This window comes from Lycium ferocissimum, unplaced genomic scaffold, assembly GCF_029784015.1.
Source record: "Lycium ferocissimum isolate CSIRO_LF1 unplaced genomic scaffold, AGI_CSIRO_Lferr_CH_V1 ctg8490, whole genome shotgun sequence".
In the NCBI taxonomy this organism is placed as follows: domain Eukaryota; kingdom Viridiplantae; phylum Streptophyta; class Magnoliopsida; order Solanales; family Solanaceae; genus Lycium; species Lycium ferocissimum.
The window spans coordinates 16,557-37,622 of record NW_026727273.1 but is presented as its reverse complement, the minus strand read 5'-3'; the positions used below and the strand labels follow the sequence as shown (position 1 = coordinate 37,622).

Genomic DNA, 21,066 nt, shown 5'->3' with positions numbered 1-21,066 from the left:
AAATATGTAATGAATATATATGGCGGAATAGTCTGGGAAATTTCCGTGTACTTAAAATTTTTTGACATCCCGATGTTTGTACTTACATGTTTGCCAACTGAACCCCTCTAACCATCAAAACTGAGCATTTTAAACACTTTTTTGCTGAGCCCATTGTTATATGTCGGAATTTCGGGTTGTTGCGCGGTAAACAGATTAAGGCAAGTTAAGGTGTTTATGGTGTCCCTATAAGTAAGAAGGGATACTTAATGATTCTAATTAAGATTTCAAAGACACTTGAGGGGAGAGAAGAGAGCTTGTTGTCCGGGCTAACCACCGAATACCGCTCATGCCATTACCTATATGCTCTCATTCACAATACTTGTCCAATTTCATAAAAATATCTCATCACTTAAAACATAATCACTTTTATAAACATAAGCTTTTCGGTTAACAAAAGATATTTATACATATATGTACATATACATGAATATACGTGGAGACCCTGGAATCATACTTCCCACACATGCGTATCTACGAGCCTCTACTAGAGTACTAAACATATGGACGGGACAGGACCCCGTCATGCCCAAAATATGAATATACAAATATGTACCAAAAGAATAATCAATAGCACCTCCGGATGATGGAGTGCTCACAACCGCCCATCGGCTCCTAGGATCGGCACCGTCTCCCCGTCTACCCGTGGGCATGAACACGAGCGTCCGAAGAAAGGACGTCTGTACGAACATTGTACTGAGTATGTAAGGCAGGAGTGAAATAACATAATCGGGAGATCATAAATCATGAGATGAGGGTATAACCTGTACACTCTTTACATAGGAACCGGTTTCATGTACATACATCATATATAAATACATCACATACATTATCATAACATGCAAGCATCGTCACATCAATCATACATCATCACATCGTCACCCGCGTCCGGTAACCATCCCACTGCAGCCCACTAGTGGTGACATGTCCGCCCTTTTCTCGGTGCGGTGGAATCATAGGCGCGGTGGAATTATAGCCGCCGCCGTAGCGGTGACATGTCCGGCCAATTAGGCGCGGTGGAATCATATTATCACACATACCATGCAATTCATATACTTGTCATCATTAACATTCATTTCATAGACATATCGTGGCTTATCACAATATTACCATAGTTTAGCATCCCTAGTTACATATACATATACATACATTAAGCTTAAGAGCGGCTATGTTTATGTCGGGGTGACATAAGGTCGTAAACCCCCGGTCATGTTATGGAATAAGCATAAGCATCATATCTCACCTTGGAGGGATTTACAATTTAAGGTGAGTACATATAAGAAGGAATGCCAATGGATCGTGATCATCATTATTGATTTCGTAAGAACATCATATCTTGGTCTCTAGAGTCGTTATCGCATTCATAACATATTTCTTGTCCCGTCTCGTCATTCATGAACTTAGATTTTCATCTCTAGAAACGTAGGAGATTCATGAAGAAGAGGAAAATCATGCATAAGATTCATGCCTTAGAAGGAGGGTAATGCCTCACATACCTTTGTCGTTTAATTACTTGCAACTTGCTCGTCCTCCTTTAACGCTTGCGTCTTTACCTTCAAGAGGGTTCGTATCGTCATTAGCTAATCAATTACAAGGACGCACTTCTTAAGGCTAAAGAAAATCGGACAGCGTTTCCTTTGTTTAAACTACTTTCCGCCATATTCCATATCAACTCCCAACATTCATAATAATCATCATAATATCGTTAACAACAATCGTTATTCATTCATCTTATTTGCATTTCATAATCCCACTTCAATTTCCCATAATCATGACTACAAATCCATCGTCGTATTCTTTCGTATCCAATGTTCATTTCATGCTCTATAGGTCATTTACAACCTATTTATATCATCAACATATTCATTTCCATGATTCAATCCACTACTAATCACTAATGACATTATTCATCCATTTAATGACCCATTTGTTGTACTCTTCTACAATCCATGAATCTTAACTCAATAATACTTCAAATGGCATGTAAAGTTCATGAAACTTACCTTGGTTGATGGTTGAACAAGCCTTAAGTTGAAATACTTCGCTTAGCCAAAACCCTAGTTCCACCTTCTTTGGAATTTCTTCACTTAGATAATCCCTTGTTGTATTCTCACACTTGATTTCGTGAATTTGGTGGTGTTAATCTTGATTTACCCTTGATTCTCTTTGATTCTTATGGAAGAAATATTTTGGAGAGTTCTAGAGTGTTCTTGTGTTGTATGAATGGAGAATGAATTAAAATGATGCCTAAGTCCCCTTTTAATAACTCCAACATTGATGTTTAATGAATTCCCGTCGGGTGAACAGTGGTCGTAAACCACGCTTTACGGACCGTACTATGGTTTACGGCCCGTCCTCCGTGTCGTGTTTAAGCATTAAAAAAAAAAAAAAATAGAAGCTTGGCGAGGGACATGGCACTTTACGACCTTATTTACGGTCCGTGAACCGCCTTTACGGCCGTCCTCCAGTCATTTTTTAATCATTTCAAACTTTGACAGAAAGTTGAGATTTTCAACAGGCTGGAGGACGATTGCACTATACGGTCCGTAAATCACTTTACGGGTCGTATAGTGCCATATACGACCACTGGGCTGAAAAATTCTCCGCAACTTTATGATTTCCAAAGTTCATATTTAGCCATCCCCGACCTATCAAAACACCACTCACTCAACCCTTCATGGTCCTACTCATCACTCAAGTACGGGAAAATTTTCGAGGCGTAACATTCTTCCCCCCTTTTGGAACATTCGTCCTCGAATGTTCGACACTCGGTATTCTAGAAAAATTTCGACAGAGTTTCCCTTGTAATTTGGACACTACAAACCTGGCACAACAACCCACAATATCATTGCCTCATAGGCTACATAACCATGTTAACACATCCATGGCCACACACGACCAAAAGTATAAAATTAAAGCATACATACCTTATATCGTCGACGTTCCACCTTGAACCTCTCTTGGGGGTTGGAATAAACGGGGGTACATAGATTTCATCTTCTCCTCTCGCTTCCCAAGTCATTTCTTCCCGTTATTGTTCCGCCATAGAACTTTGATCGAGGCAACCTTTTTATTCCGAAGCCTTCGTACTTGTCTATCCAAAATAGCAATAGGCACTTCTTCATATGTCAACTTCTCTCGTTACTTGCACATCATCGATTGGAACTACACTTGCGGGATCTCCAATACACTTACGAAGCATCGAAACATGGAATACCGGATGCACGGATTCAAACTCGAAGGCAAGTCCGGTTCGTAGGCTACACGACCTACCTTACGGATAATTTTATAAGGTCCGATGTATCTTGGACTCAATTTCCCCTTTTTACCAAACCTCATTACTCCTTTCATTGGCGATACTTTCAAAAATACCCAATCATTAGCTTGAAATTCCAAGTCTCGTCGGCGATTGTCCGCGTAAGACTTTTGACGACTTTGGGCCGTTAACAATCGATCTCGTATTATCTTAACCTTCTCGACTGCCTGTTGGACCAATTCGGGGCCTATCAATTGTGCTTCTCCCTTTTCGAACCACCCCACCGGAGATCTACATTTTCTTCCGTACAAAGCTTCATATGGGGCCATTTGGATACTGGAATGGTAGCTGTTGTTATAGGCAAATTCAATAAGGGGTAAGTGCTCATCCCAACTGCCACCAAAGTCCAGAGACACACGCTCGTAGCATATCTTCCAAGGTCTGAATGGTGCGCTCGGCTTGTCCGTCAGTCGCGGGATGGAACGCCGTGCTAAGCTTAACTTGAGTACCTAGACCTTCTTGGAAGGACTTCCAAAACTTGGCTGTGAACTGTGCCCCTCTGTCTGTGATAATGGCCAAAGGAATGCCATGAAGTCGTACAATCTCCTTAAGATACAATTTAGCATAATCTTCCGCTGAATACGTGGTCCTAACGGGGAGAAAATGGGCTGCCTTCGTGAGTCTGTCCACGATCACCCATATAGAATCATACTTCCCTCGCGATCGGGGTAATCCTACCACAAAATCCATATTAATTTCTTCCCATTTCCACGTAGGAATTTCCATCGCTTGTAACAAACCTCCTGGTTTTTGATGCTCGGCCTTTACTTGTTGGCAATTCGGACATTGGGCTACAAATTCTGCTATGTCCCGCTTCATGCCATCCCACCAGTATATCAACTTAAGATCATGGTACATCTTGGTTGTACCTGGATGAATGGAATACCGGGAATAATGTGCTTCCTCTAAAATCCGTTGGCGCAAGCTTGCCACATTCGGTACACATAACCTGTTCCGATATCTAAGAACCCCTTCTAAGGAAACTTCGAATGGAGACTTTTCCTTTTCATGAGCTAGGTCTCGGTAATGACTTAGCTGAGGGTCTTCATACTGTCGCTCCTTTACTTCTACATTTAAAGAGGAAACTGTAGGGTCATTGATGCGGATACTTGCATCACCCGAATCAATTGCACGTACGCCAAGACTTGCTAGTTGGTGGAGCTCACGAACCATTTCTCGCCTTTCCGGAGGAACTCCATATAAATTACCCATTGATCGGCGGCTAAGGGCATCCGCTACCACATTTGCCTTCCCGGGATGATATAAAATATTTACATCGTAATCCTTCAGTAGTTCTAACCATCGCCTCTGTCGCATTCAACTCCTTCTGTTTGAAAATATATTGAAGGCTTTTGTGATCCGTATAGATGTCAACACGCACACCATACAAGTAATGTCTCCATATCTTCAAGGCATGAATAACCGCGGCCAATTCAAGATCATGAGTCGGATAATTCTTTTCATGTTTCCGCAACTGTCTCGATGCATATGCAATAACCTTCCCATGTTGCATTAACACACATCCTAGTCCGACGCCGGAAGCATCACAATATACCACGTAGCCATCTGATCCTTCTGGGAGTGTGAGCACCGGGGCTGAAGTCAGTCTATCTTTCAACTCTTGAAAACTACGCTCACAAGCATCACTCCACTGGAATTTAGCTGACTTCTGAGTTAGCTTCGTTAATGGCGCTGAAATAGACGAAAAGCCCTCTACAAATCTTCTATAATATCTCGCCAACCCAAGAAAACTACGAACTTCGTGGGCGTCGTAGGTCTTGGCCAAGTCTTCACCGCTTCAATCTTCGAGTGTCGACCCGGATACCGTCATCCTAGATAACATGGCCCAAAAATGCCACAAAATTTAGCCAAAACTCACATTTTGAGAACTTTGCATATAACTCCCGGGCTCGGAGAACGCCAAGAACAATTCTTAAATGATCCGCATGTTCTGATTCTGTACGAGAATATACCAGGATATCATCGATAAATACTATCACAAAAAGATCCAAGAACGGCCGGAACACATTATTCATTAAGCTCATAAACACTGCCGGGGCATTAGTTAATCCGAACGACATCACTCGAAATTCATAGTGGCCATATCTCGTTCTGAAGGCTGTTTTGGGAATGTCTTCTTCTCTGACTCTCACTTGATGGTAGCCCGATCTTAGATCTATCTTGGAAAACCATTTAGCACCTTGTAACTGATCGAACAAATCATCAATTCTTGGAAGCGGATACTTGTTCTTTATCGTCACCTTGTTCACCGCCTATAATCAATACACATTCGTAGGGAGCCATCTTTCTTTTTCACGAATAATACGGCGCTCCCCACGGGGATGAACTAGGTCGATGAACCCTTCTCAAGCAAATCTTTCAATTGCGCTTTTAACTCTTTCAGTGCCGGTGCCATTCGATAAGGGGGAATAGAAATAGGGTCGGTATCCGGCAACACATCAATGGTGAAGTCAATCTCTTTTCGGAGGAAGGCCGGAAGTTCATCCGGAAATACATCCGGAAACTCATTCACCACCGGAACGGATTGAAAAGTTGGCGATGTTGCCTTGGTATCATGAACTCGGACTAAATGATAAATATAGCCCTTGGCGATCATCTTTTCCGGCCTTAAGGTAGGAAATAAACCTACCCCTCGGAGTTGCCGTGTTACCTTTCCATTCGAGCACGGGCTCTCCCGGAAATTGAAATCGAACTATTTTCGGTCGGCAATCAACATTACATTGGCATAGCATGAGGCCAACCAATCCATGCCCATAATTACATCGAAATCCAAAGATTTCTAGCTCAACTAAATCAACTTTGGTCTGACGATCACATATCATAACTATACAATCTTTGTACACTAGTTTCGCTATCACGGGATCACCAACCGGAGTAGATACCTCGAAAGGTTTAATCGGCTCGGGCTTCACCCCAATACGATTAGCAACATATGGAGTAATATAGGATAGTAGACCCGGGATCTATCAATGCATACGCATCATGAGAGAATACAGACAATATACCTGTAACCACATCTGGGGATGACTCGAGATCCTGTCGTCCGGCTAAAGCATATAATCGGGGCTGTGTGGTACCTGACGTAGATGCTCCCCCTCGGCCTCTACCTCGGCCTCCGAGATCCGGGGAGTCCGTCCCGTAGAACGCACCGAAGAAGAAGCTCGCTGCCGACCCTGTGGGCTGGACCCCGCCTCTGCCATATCTCGAGGGACAGTCCCGCATCAAGTGTCCTACCTGCCCACAAACATAACACGCATCCGTGCCCTGGCGACATGGCCCTGAGTGCAATTTCCTGCACTGGCTGCATCGGGGAACTGGTGGTCTCCCCTGACTGTAATCTCCCCCAACCGAGAACCCGGGGCCCTCGAACTCGACCCCGCCCGAACGATAAGAACGATCGGATCTCCCCCTGTCGCAACCGGGGAGGTGCACTCGTCACTGACTGGCTTGAGTGCCCAGAATAAGTTTGCCTCGATCCACCCCTATAATCACCTCCTGCGCCCATAGATCTTGCCCGTTTGCCTTGCCCTCTATCAGTGTCACGATCACCCCTCTGCGGGGGTTGCTGCCCCTCCAAATTTTGGGCATGAGCTTGAATTCGGGAAATGTCCATCCCGTCTTGCAACGAAGCGGTTAAGCAATCCTTAATCAAATGTGGCCCTAAGCCACTCACAAATCTGTGCACCCGATCCCCCATATCGCCTACCATCGTCGGGGCATATCTAGCCAAAGGAATTGAATTGAAGGCTATATTCTCGGCGCTCATGTTCCCTTGCTTTAGATTCGGGAAATCTATCCGCCCTAGCTCGGCGGGCCTCGGCGGCAAATAATGGCGGATGAAAGCATCAACAAACTCTTGCCACACGGGAGGAGGCGCATTTTGTGGCCTCGACACCATCCAATTATTAAACCATAAGACCGCCACGTCTCGGAGCCTATATGATGCCAACTCCACTGATTCGGTCTCCGAAGCATGGATAATCCGCAACGTCCTCAGCATTTCATCGATGAAGCCTTGTGGGTCCTCATCCGGCTTTGACCCAAAGAATTCGGAGGATTTAGGCTCATGAAGTCTCGGGCTCTAGAACTAGCCGACCGATCACTTGGGCCCGCATTTTGCCTTTGTGCACGAGCGGCAACCAACCGTGTCGCAAGTTAATAGCCTCGGCTACTGTTGACCCGCGCGGCCGGTGGAGGAGGAACCGGAGGAATAGGAGCCGGAACGAAGCCCCTTCTTGTCCTTCCGTGATAGGCGGAGTAGTGAGGCACTTGGGTGAGGCCTCATGATGTGACTCTCCTTCATCAACATTCATAGGCGGCTCTCTTTCTGCCCGCCTCTTTGTCGTAGTCTTGCCCTTCTAGGCGGCTTTAGCTTTTGGCGGCATTTCTGAAATCACAACATACTCATTAGGGAGGATTAAATCTTATACTCGGCTCTATCGCACGATCTCATATGAAGAAAGATGGTCATTTTTCCTAAATGCCCTGTAGCCTCCTCGTTTATTAGCGTGGCGCGCAACACACCATAAACAAGACTCTACTAGACACGGCTCGTAGACACTTCCTAGGACTGAACTGCTCTGATACCACTTTTGTCACGACCCGAACTACGGGCCGCGACGAGCATCCGGGGCTAACCACCGAATACCGCTCATGCTAGTAACTATATGCTCTCATTCACAATGCTTGTCCAATTTCATAAAAATATCTCATCACTTAAAACATAATCACTTTTATAAACATAAGCTTTTCGGTTAACAAAAGATATTTATACATATACGTACATATACATGAATATACGTGGAGACCATGGGACCATACTTCCCACACATGCGTATCTACGAGCCTCTACTAGAGTACTAAACATATGGACGGGACAGGACCCCGTCATGCCCAAAATATGAATATACAAATATGTACCAAAAGAATAATCAATAGCACCTCCGGATGATGGAGTGCTCACAAATCGCCCATCGGCTCCTGGGATCGGCACCGTCTCCCCGTTTACTACCGTGGGCATGAACACAACGTCCGAAGAAAGGACGTCAGTACGAACATTGTACTGAGTATGTAAGGCAGGAGTGAAATAACATAATCGGGAGATCATAAATCATGGGATGAGGGTATAACCTGTACACTCTTTACATAGGAACCGGTTTCATGTACATACATCATATATAAATACATCACATACATTATCATAACATGCAAGCATCGTCACATCAATCATACATCATCACATCACATCACCCGCGTCCGGGTAACCATCCCATGCAGCCCACTAGTGGTGACGTGTCCGCCCTTTTCTCGGTGCGGTGGAATCATATGTCCGCCAATTGGGTAATTATAGCGCCCGTGACATGTCCGGCCAATTAGGCGCGGTGGAATCATATTATCACACATACCATGCAATTCATATACTTGTCATCATTAACATTCATTTCATAGACATATCGTGGCTTATCACAATATTACCATAGTTTAGCATCCCTAGTTACATATACATATACATACATTAAGCTTAAGAGCGGCTATGTTTATGTCGGGGTGACATAAGGTCGTAAACCCCCGGTCATGTTATGGAATAAGCATAAGCATCATATCTCACCTTGGAGGGATTTACAATTTAAGGTGAGTACATATAAGAAGGAATGCCAATGGATCGTGATCATCATTATTGATTTCGTAAGAACATCATATCTTGGTCTCTAGAGTCGTTATCGCATTCATAACATATTTCTTGTCCCGTCTCGTCATTCATGAACTTAGATTTTCATCTCTAGAAACGTAGGAGATTCATGAAGGAAGAGGAAAATCATGCATAAGATTCATGCCTTAGAAGGAAGGGTAATGCCTCACATACCTTTGTCGTTTAATTACTTGCAACTTGCTCGTCCTCCTTTAACGCTTGCGTCTTTACCTTCAAGAGGGTTCGTATCGTCATTAGCTAATCAATTACAAGGACGCACTTCTTAAGGCTAAAGAAAATCGGACAGCGTTTCCTTTGTTTAAACTACTTTCCGCCATATTCCATATCAACTCCCAACATTCATAATAATCATCACAATATCGTTAACAACAATCGTCATTCATTCATCTTATTTGCATTTCATAATCCCACTTCAATTTCCCATAATCATGACTAAAAATCCATCGTCGTATTCTTTCGTATCCAATGCTCATTTCATGTTCTATAGGTCATTTACAACATATTTATATCATCAACATATTCATTTCCATGATTCAATCCACTACTAATCACTAATGACATTATTCATCCATTTAATGACCCATTTGTTGTACTCTTCTACAATCCATGAATCTTAACTCAATAATACTTCAAATGGCATGTAAAGTTCATGAAACTTACCTTGGATGATGGTTGAACAAGTCTTAAGTTGAAATACTTCAATTAGCCAAAACCCTAGTTCCACCTTCTTTGGAATTTCTTCACTTAGATAATCCCTTTAATGTTGGTTCTTACACTTGATTTCCTGAATTTGGTGGTGTTAATCTTGATTTGATCCTTGATTCTCTTTAGTTTCTTATGGAAGAAATATTTTGGAGAGTTCTAGAAGTCTTCTTGAGTTGTATGAATGGAGAATGAATTAAAATGATGCCTAAGTCCCCTTTTAATAACTCCAACATTGATGTTTAATGAATTCCCGTCGGGTGAACAAAGGGTCGTAAACCACGGTTTACGGACCGTACTATGGTTTACGGCCCGTCCTCCGGTCGTGTTTAAGCATTAAAAAAAAAAAAAAAAGCTTGGCTGAGGGACATGGCACTTTACGACCTGATTCACGGTCCGTGAACCCGTTTACGGGCCGTCCTCCAGGTCATTTTTAATCATTTCAAACTTTAACGAAAAGTTGAGATTTTCAACAGTCGAGGACGATTGCACTATACGGTCCGTAAATCACTTTACGGGTCGTATAGTGCCATATACGACCACCGGGCTGAAAAACTCTCCGCAACTTTATGATTTCCAAAGTTCATATTTAGCCATCCCCGACCTATCAAAACGGAAGGATATTATGTAGTGCAAATATGAATAGTGATATTCTTGAATAATAACTTGATTTGAATTATAGTTCTTGACATGTTATAAGTACAATCTTGAGGGGAATAATACAAATGATGTCAAAGGAGTAATATATGAGAATGAATATCGTGTTGTATTATAGTTGTGTTTATGGATGATTTTGAAGGTGGGTTTGAGAAGTAAAAAATGTTTAACTTGAAGAATCTATTGATTATGATATTATGGATGTCCTTATTGATTTTTGGGAGCTGTCTTATTTTATGGAAGAAGTTGTCGAAACAAAGGAAATGTCACCAAAATGTCATTAACTCTTAGTTGCTTTAGCTTAAGCTTAAGTATGTTTCCGGTTATCTAACCTTAGTACAAATTCTCTTGAAGGTAGAATCGCGAGCTTGAAAGGCAAACAATTAGACGGTAGAGTTAAAGAGATATAAAGGTATGTAAGTCTAGTCCCGTTCTTTCAAAGGCATGACTTTTACACTATGATTTCCTTTCCGCATCTCCATGACCTTGCATCCCAGAAGATGAAAGCTAAAGGGTATTAAAAGTTCCTTATGAAATAGAGATGAGATATATTCTATGATAATGATGATGATAATGATACTTTCATGATATTGATATTCCTATGTTTATGATTTCATTGATGTTATTTCTTGTTGTTGCCTCACCTCATGATATTCGTTCTTTAAAGGCGAGGCATAGCGATGATGATTGTTCCATAACGTAATCGGAGGTTACCGACTTTACGTCACTCCGATAGAGTACAACTTTTATTTGAGCTCTTATGCATGCTTCATGATAAGTATATATGTATGATTATACCGTGCCTATTTGGTCGGGCATGACACCATTTCGGTGGGTGGCTAATGGTTAATGGTTACACCGTGCCTATTTGGCCGGGCATGAAAACGCCTTCGGTGGGCGGCTTATGTTTAGTGATAACACCATGCCTAATTGGCCGGGCATGGCACCACTAGTGGGCGACGTGAGATGATTACCTCGGACGCGGGAGGCCCGGACGTGGGCTAATGATGTTATTGATTCAGACAGTTTATGTATGTATGTGTGATATATTTTAAAGGTAAAAGTGAGCATGCATGATTCCGCCTCAAGAGGCAAGCAGTTACAATTATCTTTTCTTCTTATGCTTTCTATATTTCCTTATTATGTTACCATATATGCCTTACATAATTAGTACATTGTTTGTACTGACGTCCTTTTCTTTTATGGACGCTGTGTTCATGCCCACAGGTAGACAGAGAGACGGCGCAGACGACTAGGAGCTTACTCAATGGATTTGCAGGAGCACTCCACTACTCCGGAGTAGCCACATCTTAGTATATTCTTTTGTGTATATAATGGGGCATGGCGGGGTCCTGTCCCGTCCTTATGATTTCAGTCTTCAGTTAGAGGCTCATAGATGCTTTTATGTAGGTTGTAGATGTTATGAGACTTTTTCATTGTATATTCTGTACATCATTTTTTTAGCCTTATGGGCCTATGCCTACATATGTTTTGGGAGATGTCCGGAGATTGTTTCATGATAAGTTGTGTCGAGAATGATATATGCCCAGGTTGAGTATGCTAGTCAGCATGATAAGCGGTGTTCGGTAGTCAGCTCCGGGTACCCGTCATGGCCCCTAGCCGGGTCGTGACACCCATGGAGCCTGTGACACATTCGCCCACACGTAGATTTCCACGTTTAAAAAAAATGCCACCTAGGATTCCCGCTATAAACACATTTTCTCTTATCTTTCATTCCCATTTCTCTTTTTTCATCCAAACCCCCCGACTTTTGATCTTCTTCTCTATCTTTTCCCTCGATTCCACACTGATTATCAAGATATTGTGGTTAGTTTCTTGACCTCTTCTTAGTTTATTCTTTTTAGGCTTCTCTTATTTCTTTGTTTTCCTTTTTTTTTCTCTTTTTTTTGTGTTATTTGACTGATTTTAGTGTTTGGAGCATGTTTTTGTAATCTTTGCTTGAATGTTTTCATTTTTTATGTAGTTTGTTGACTACTTTAAGTGTAATATGCATCATATGCAGTGTAATGCATGCAATGGCATTTTTCGTTATTTCGATTAGATTGTAGGGTTTTTTCGTAAAATCCAAAATTGGTTTGACATTACCCAATTTTTTGTGTGAATACGTTGGGTATTGTTCTGTTAGTGGTCCACCTGGGTATACCACCTTATTGTAGTGTTTTTTTTTTTTTGTTTTGAGAAAAAGGATGAATCTTGGAAGCTTTTTCAGTAAAAAATAGGGCTTTTTGCTATATTCTTTATTGATTTGGGTAAAGGTAGTATTAGTGCATTATTAACGGACCCAATTTTTTTTTGTCACTTTGCAGGCTTGGTAAGAAAATGGCTTCAACAATTGTGGCACTTCAAATGCATTATGGTGGCTGTTTTTTATCAGACCCTGAGCTAAGGTATGATAATGCAATATCTAGCCCTGAACCAATGAAAATAGATGTTGATGATCTACATATTATGCTGTTTCAGAAGTTAGCTTTAGAATTGGGTGTAAAGTAAACAAAAAGGGTGGCTTTTACATGTTAAAAAATGATGGGGATGTGTTAAAATTTCTTAATAGCTTGATGGGTGGGGACTTTGTTAATGTATATGTAGTACATGCTATTGATACACCCTTGATTGTTGAGGATATAAATGAAGTGGAAATAGCCAAAAAGTTAACACCTAAGAAAAGGCAAGCAAATGTCTTAAATGTTGGATCTGATGTGTCACCCCCTCCCCACCTGTTGTAAATATTAATGAGGAATTAAATGAAGCCCAATTTCAACCCCAAAAAGAGGACAGACTAGGGCTGATGTGTCATCCCAAACCCCTGGTATAAATACCAATTTAGGAGACAAAGAAAAGGGTAAAGAGACTGCTGGTGAGACTTTTTCTGCTGATGAACATGAAGCTAATGACTTCTCTTCCTACCACCTTCAAACCTCTGATGAATTTGATGTAGAAGAATCTGGGGATTCTGAGTCACTATATGATGTTGATGAGAACATTGATGATTTAAGTGACTTGGATATAGAGTTTCCTGAAGCTAGACAGGCAAACATTAGAGAAAAACTAGCTAAGAAAAAGGCTGAGAAGGTAAATGTAGATGAGATACCATCTGGTCCTGTAGGTTTAGATATTGGTTTTGAGTATATTTTTAAGAATAAGAGGGGAAGATATGAAGGGAAACTAGGAGGGGATGACTTGTATTTTGATAGTTCTGATCCAGGTAGTGAAGTTAGTGATGAAGAAGGGGGAACATGTTGGGAATGATAACTAGAGCCACCACCCAAGAATGCAAGTAGAAAAGTCTATTTTGATGCAAAAGCTAAAAAAGTTTTATTTCAGTTGTATATGGTTTTCTTGAACCATATTGAGTTTAGGAAAGCACTGCAAACCTACTCAATTCAGAGAGGTGTGAACCTTAAGTTGAAACCTAATAAAAAGAAAAGGATAACAACAAAGTGTGTGCATAAAAGTTGTCCTTGGCATATTAGAGGAAGCATACAAGGCAGCACTGATGATTTTAGGGTGGTGACTTACTTTCCTGTCCACAAGTGTTGCAAGAAAACAAGAAACAACTTGTGTAATCCACCTTTGATTGCTAAACATTTTCTGGACAGAATTACGAGTGAGGCTAATATTAAGTTGCATCAAATCCAATCCTTGATTAGAAAAAAATATGGATTGTATGTGAGTAAAACAAGTTGTAGAAGGGAAAAAATGATAGTTATGCAGGATCATATGGGTGATTACAAAGAGGAATTTGCTAGGCTTTATGATTATGCTGAGGAGTTGAAGTCTACCAATCCTGGCACTACTGTTGTGGTAAGGACTTCTAAGAATACAATTCCTGGAAAAGAGGTGTTTATGGGATTTTATGTATGCCTTGGAGCACTGAAAAGTGGATGGTTAGAGGGGTGTAGAAACATCATTGGTTTTGATGGTGCATTTCTCAAAGGGGTTTGTAAGGGTGAGTTGCTGTCTTGCATTTCCAAGGATGGCAATAATCAAATGTACCCTGTTGCTTGGGCTGTAGTTGATAAAGAATCCAAGGATACATGGTCATGGTTCATTAGGTGTATCAAGCATGATTTGGAGCTGACATTAACTGAAGGTGAAGGATTGACAGTAATGTCTGATATGCAGAAGGTATGATTCTAACATTATGCACTTCAATTGATCTGTATTTTTTCATTTATGCCTTATTACTTACTGTTTGTACCTTGTTTCTTGACTATTTGTTTAATAGGGTCTTCTTGTGGCACTTCATGATTTACTGCCAAATGCTGAGCACAGATGGTGTGCTAGGCATATATGGGCCAACTGGAAGAAGGAATGGAGGGGTGAGGAAAGAAGAAGAAGAAAATTCTGGCAGCTAGCAAGAGCATCATTTGAAGTTCTTTTAACTAAAAAACTTGATGAGATGGATGAGCTAGGGGAAGGCATTAATGAAGCCTTATTTTAATACAAAAAGGAGACATGGTTTAGGGCATATTTATAGAACACAACAAATGTGACATAGTTGAGAACAACATGTGTGAGACATTTGTTGACACCTAATTTTTGACCTCCCATAATTTATTTTAATTGCTCAAAGTGCCTAAATATTAAATGGGGTGATAATTTTTTTTTTATATTAAAAATCAGGATGATTTTATAGACTATGCAGATAATGTTTTACCCTTATTGTTTGGCAAAATAATCTCTATAATAAATCTTTTGGAAATTATTTCACAATAATTAATAAGACATTTTACTAAAAAATAGTGTGAAATAGCTATTTATTTAATTATGCAAATATCAGAATTTAAGTCAGCAAATATTTACCCCCATTTTAATTCAAGGAAATTGAGTAATTAAAACAAATAATCATTTTTACCCCCAAAATTTTAATTCTCTACATAATCAATTTATGTGGACAATTCTAAAATTAATTACAATTGATTTAGATAAATTAATTATGATTATATTTGTAAATTGCCTATTATGTGTTTAATTACGGCTACAATTGAAATAATCAATTAGTTAGCCAAATGGGGGCCACAATTGAAAATAGCAAATTCATGCTTTAATTCAATTAAGGCCAGACCTGTAAGTTCAATATTTTGTGAAAATAATAATAATATATTTTTTCTTTTAAATTAATTGTTTGCTTGGCTTTAATTAATTTTCTTAATAAATCTGTCTTTTCAATTTTTTTTCGTACTTTAATTTGCATTCTTTGTTCCCTACATATATACGTTAATATAGGTTTATATATATATATATATATATATATATATATATATATATATATATATATATATATATATATATATATATATATATATATATATATATATATATATATATATATATATATGGGATCGTGTGTGTGTGTGTGTGTGTGTGTGTGTGTGCCTGCGCGCGCGCGCGTAACCGGCCCAAATGTTATTTCCTAAAGGGCAAAGCCCCTTCCCATTATCTCAGTTGGCAAACGAGCCTTAAGGTCTTGGGGAGGGCTTCCTTTGAGGGAAACCTTAGCCATCGCGGGGCCATCTTCTCTTTCCTATTGTCATCTCGCCATTTTTGGCAAAGATACAGAGCTAGTAAGGCTTTAACATGCTTGGTTGGGTTGATTTGAGGCAACGCATTAATTGCCTCCTCCGATTTTCACCTATCTATACCCAAACGAGGTGTTATCTCGTCCTTATTATCATGTTTTTCTTTATTTTGTTGAAAGTTGATACTCTATAAATCTCTAATTGCTTTTGATCGTTTGTGATTTTGAATCTCGGGTTGCCATTGGTTCACAAGGAACCTAGAAGATCAACCTTTTGAGGGCAAGATCCGACTATTCATTCGTTTTTGCATCTAATCTTAACCCTCCAACGTAGATGTGAGGAGGAAACCCCTAAAAAGGGAGATATCCAACATCGGCTAGGAGAGGGTTTTGAGGTTTTGGGGTTTTCTATTTAAAGGACCCTATTTCTTTGTTGGAGAACAAGTTTTGAATATATTCTAAAAAAGATATACTCAGCAGACTCGAAATACTTAAAGATTTCTTTCACAAAAATTATTTGAAGTCTTTAAAGAATTTTCTGAGTCAAGTAAAGAACTTTAAGATAATTTTTTTTTCTCTTTGTTCTTGTTTTGCTGGGTTCTGTGGCTTGAGTTTTGGGTTTAGAGGAGGAAATCTCCAAGTTTGAATCTCGATTAGAGGCTGCACTCGCAAAAGGTAAAATTTTCTTTCATTTAGCTTGCTTGTGAGTATGAAGCTGTTAGTATAATTATCTTTTAATTTGGTTTAGGCTTATCGTGTTTACGTTAAGCTATTTCTCTTGTTTATGTATGCAGTCATGTGTTTAATGTTTGTTTGGTTTCTAGTTAAATAGGATTAACTTAGGTTCATTTAGTTTTGGTTGATTGATTTAGGTGATATTAGAAACTAGGTAAAACTGTCTATCTTTTTTAACTCTGTCAAGTATAGCTTTCAGTGATGGGGTCTGTTGCTTGCTAAGTGCTTAAATAAAAAAGGGACACATGCTTAGTTAATTCATATATGATGAGTTGAGAGAAGTTTACTTGATAGTTTGAAGTTGGTCACCTAGAGTAGAGTTGGACTGATTCAAAAGACTCCTCCATAAGTGTTTAACTATACATAGTTTAAGCTATATTGTTTTTTTTTATTTAAGAAATGTTCCTAGGGTGATGAATCTGTTAGCTTGAGGAGAGGTTAGATGCACATTGTAAGGTGGACATAATGGCCCATTTGCAAATGTGCTAATGTTTTTTCTGATAAATACCTTTGTGGACATTACCTATTTTCAGCTCAGCCTAATTTTTTTTTCTCAATAATAGATCAATGATCAGCAGGGTGGATTAGTAGTTTATTTTTGGATATTATGGTTTGTATGGACAAAGACTGAGAAATAAGTCTTATGTGATTAGCTTGCAATAATGATCATCCCCTCTTTTTCTAAAATATCCAGTTCAATTTACTAGTTTAATGAGAATTTATGTTTGGATTGCCTTTTTTAAGCCTGATAGAATTTATGTGAAGGTAGTATGAGACCTTACTTAGGAAATTTGTGAATGTGCTAGGTAATTATGATGAACTATGATTGGATGTGGCTTTGTGTAGTGAATTGATTGTTTGAGTGCTGTGTAACTTCTATAGCCACCATGTCTGTTTGTTGTCTCATCTTTAAAAAGAAAAGAGAAAGGCTTGTGTTATATAGGTTGTGCTTTGACTCTGGTTAATCTACCTAGACTTCATTTGAATCATGTTTTTATTTAAAAGAGAGGAAGGGAAAAATAAGTGTTTTGAATGAATGCGGGATGTAAAGTAGTTTCTTGGCTAAATAAGTTCACCTGTAATGCAACTTGACCTTAACCCTGTTAAGTGTATCAGTTGTAAGGAGTTCACTTTAATTCTGTCCTGATCCAGTTTGCTTCTGTGTGATTTCAAGATGTTTGTGCTGTCTTTTTTTCTGCAGAATAGCTTAGCTATTTCTTGCCAAAGTTAGAGGGTTTTTTTTTTTTTTTGTGTGTGTGTGTGTGTGAAGTAACTAAATGGATAAGCTGCTATGCTAAGGTTATTTAAAACAAGTTCTTTATTTTTGTTTTGAAATCTGTCCATGGATAGGACTAGCTTAGATTGCATTATACATTACTTGTTTTCAAATTTGTTGGCATGCCTGCCCTTTTGGCCCTTTTTAGTCTGGTAAGTGCAATAATTTGCCTATTGCAGTCCTGTGTGTGGCACAACTTTCATGTCACTCTTTTAATTTGAATCTTTGAAAATTTACTGGAAAGGGACATTTTTACCACTCCATTCTTATGGGTTGATCAGGCTTTACTATGATTTCTTTTAAGAAGACATAGTGCTTTGAAGGTCTTATATTGGTCCCCTTTTAACTACTTAACTACTTGAGTCCCTAGAGTCTAACTTTATCTCTTATGGTCTAAGGGTCTAAACTGTGTGAGTTCCATGTGATATGAGCTATGCTTAGTCATTAAAGCTTTGTCTGTCCGGGGTCTGTTAAAATGAGCAAATTCTATATATGACTTTACTTGATCATGTCTCTTCTTAATGGTCTGTTGTCATGTTTTAAGTGTTGAGTCATTGTTGTCTTGAAGGGTCACTTGTCTAGATTTTGAAGCAGAAGATAACAATTTATCTTGATGACTTCTTCCTGTTTGAAAAGAAAAAATGAGATTGCTATACTAAAAAGGCTTTGGCTGTCCTAAAACAGTAGCTATAAAAAGGGATGTAGGCTTTCTTTTTCTTGAGGAGAATGTGGGATGAATACTACTTAGTCATGTGGGATCAAGTGGTTATCTTTGAAACTCTATGACTTGTTGCTGAACACTGTCTATACTTGTGAATATAAATCTGGACTTGGTTTTCTTTTATTGTTAATCTCCACATAAGGAAGGAGCCTTACTTCTTTGCTTCTGTTGCTCATCTTGCTGATTGAAGTATGGATATTAATCTCTCTTTCTTCTTCTTTTCTTTCACTTCTTTTTAGATTCAGTTGGGCTGTTGGGTATGAATTTAGCCTTAGGACCTTATCAGTCTAATTAATTGTAATTGCAAACTGATCTTGGCCTGGTATATCTGTGTATGCAAACACTCCTTCTCTTATATATCACTAAGTTTAGCACATAAATAGAGAGGCAAGTTAGCACTTGGGGATTAAGCTTAAGCTTTCCACATGTGTACCATGCCTGGGATTCATGGAAATCCCTTGGATCTTGTGTGGCATCAGGATTGAGAAAGTGAAAGTTTTCCTTTTTGTGCTATTTTAGCATCTCTATTGTTGTGTATATCTGTGGTATATTAAGTGGGAAAAATATGTATGTCTTACTCTATGGATAATAATTTTGTGATCTGCTCTATCCTGTTTGCATATTTGGGCTTTGTTTCTCTTTTCTGTGTTCACGCGGGCTTAGCAATGTCAAGCCCATAACTTTGAATGTTGGATTTGTTTTTTTTTTCTACCTCAGTTCATAAGGATTAATATATGTTTTCCTATCTGAATTTTCTTTCAACATGGTTAAAATTTTATTTTTTGACAATTTGGTATGCTATATATTCCTTTACTTAAGAACATTTTTAGATGCTTTCTAATTTACATCCCCCTCTCTCTTTGCTTGCATGAAAATCCCATTGTTTGGGGACACTCCTACTGCGTAAATTCATTGGGCCAAAGGCCCAATATCCTCTTTGATCGAGTCCGTGAAAAAATGAATAAAAGGGAAGCTGATATGTTTTTGAAGGCCCAGCCAATGGGTGAAAATGGCACTGATGGGCTTGGGTAGGCCCATCAGTTAAAAAATTCACTTTCCTCCCTTCTCCATTTATATATTTGACATGTATATATATTGTACATGTACTGAATATGTGAATAATGGAACCCTTGTGCATGCTAGAACTTAGGAAGAACGCCTAGTATTTTTAAGAGGTCGCCAAAAACTTTTTCCAAACTCGGTTAATGGTTAATTTTGCATAAAACTAGAACTTGGTTTGATTGTGAGTTTCTCAAATTTGTTAATGACACGGCTAATTGCAAAAGAAGAACAGGATCTTGCTTAAGTTTAAAATGGAGCAACGTTTAGTGTTTTTTCCTTAAAGCTGGCTAAATGAAATGAATTTCCAAGCTATTATCCGTGATTTGTAAAAAGGGCAAACTGTTTAATATTTTGGAACTGGTTGGAGACAGTCTTTTACAAAACTCAAAAGACCATTTTGAATTTGGGTTCAATATGTTTGCATACATTCGTTAAAGTGGAAATGGGTTTTGGATTTAGTAAAAATGGCGATTGTGATTGGTTTGGGCTTGACAGCCCCAAAACAAAAGGCACTGAAATAACAAAAACTAGTTAGACCAAGACTGAAGACTTTGGGTTTGGAATATAATTTAACTTTATGGGCTTCAATGATAAAATTGGGCTTAAAAAAGGTTGTATTTCCTCACATATATATGTATAAAAATCGGAGATATACTCCATATTTTTTATATATATATGTATAATAAAACCCGTAAGTACTAAACCCATTTTGTTAGGACTAGAATAGTAGCGACTCTACTCGGGAGAAATCCCAGGTGTGTCCTAGTCCGGCAACGAAGTGAGTTGAACACTTACGTGGATTTTTAAACCAAAACCCCTTTTTTACAATGGGAATTTTTGCCCATTTTTTTTTTCTGGGAACCATGTTATGTTATGAAAAGGAATGACATTTTTGCGGAAAATTAAAACACTATTTTTCCAAATAAATGCATTAATCACACATTGAAACTCGTAGGTCAACCGTATTCTACGGATCTTTAATACTAGGGTGCATGAAACCTTCCCTAGGGATCACCAGAACCCTTAGTTCGAACTTTGGTCCAAAAGATTTTTACCTTCTTTGAAAAAATCTTTAACCCGATTTTTCTAGTTTTCCATAATAAATTAGGTGGCGACTCTAAAAAATAAAAAATTCAATTAGAGCACCAACAACCTTGTAGTAACTTTTATGCCTTAACCCGCGTAAAAGCGAACCATAACAACATTCAACAACTAGATTTTGATACCTAGATTCAAATCAATCATAACTATGCTGGAAGAAATCAGAATCAAAGTTATGGAGAGGATG

At 39.1% G+C, this 21,066-nt stretch overlaps 1 protein-coding gene and 1 long non-coding RNA gene across 2 annotated transcripts; both read left to right on the top strand.

Annotated features, from left to right (window-relative positions):
• Positions 1 to 13,743: 13,743 nt before the first annotated feature.
• LOC132045891 (uncharacterized) lies at positions 13,744 to 14,978 on the top strand. The gene is made up of 2 exons (XM_059436462.1): positions 13,744 to 14,591; positions 14,692 to 14,978. The coding sequence occupies exons 1-2, from the start codon at positions 13,794 to 13,796 to the stop codon at positions 14,905 to 14,907; spliced, it is 1,014 nt and encodes a 337-aa protein (XP_059292445.1). The 5' UTR covers positions 13,744 to 13,793; the 3' UTR covers positions 14,908 to 14,978.
• A 1,575-nt stretch (positions 14,979 to 16,553) lies between these two features.
• Positions 16,554 to 19,861, top strand: LOC132045890 (uncharacterized). The gene is made up of 2 exons (XR_009412556.1): positions 16,554 to 16,659; positions 19,685 to 19,861. It is a non-coding gene; the product is annotated as an uncharacterized LOC132045890 (long non-coding RNA).
• The last annotated feature ends 1,205 nt before the right edge of the window (positions 19,862 to 21,066 follow it).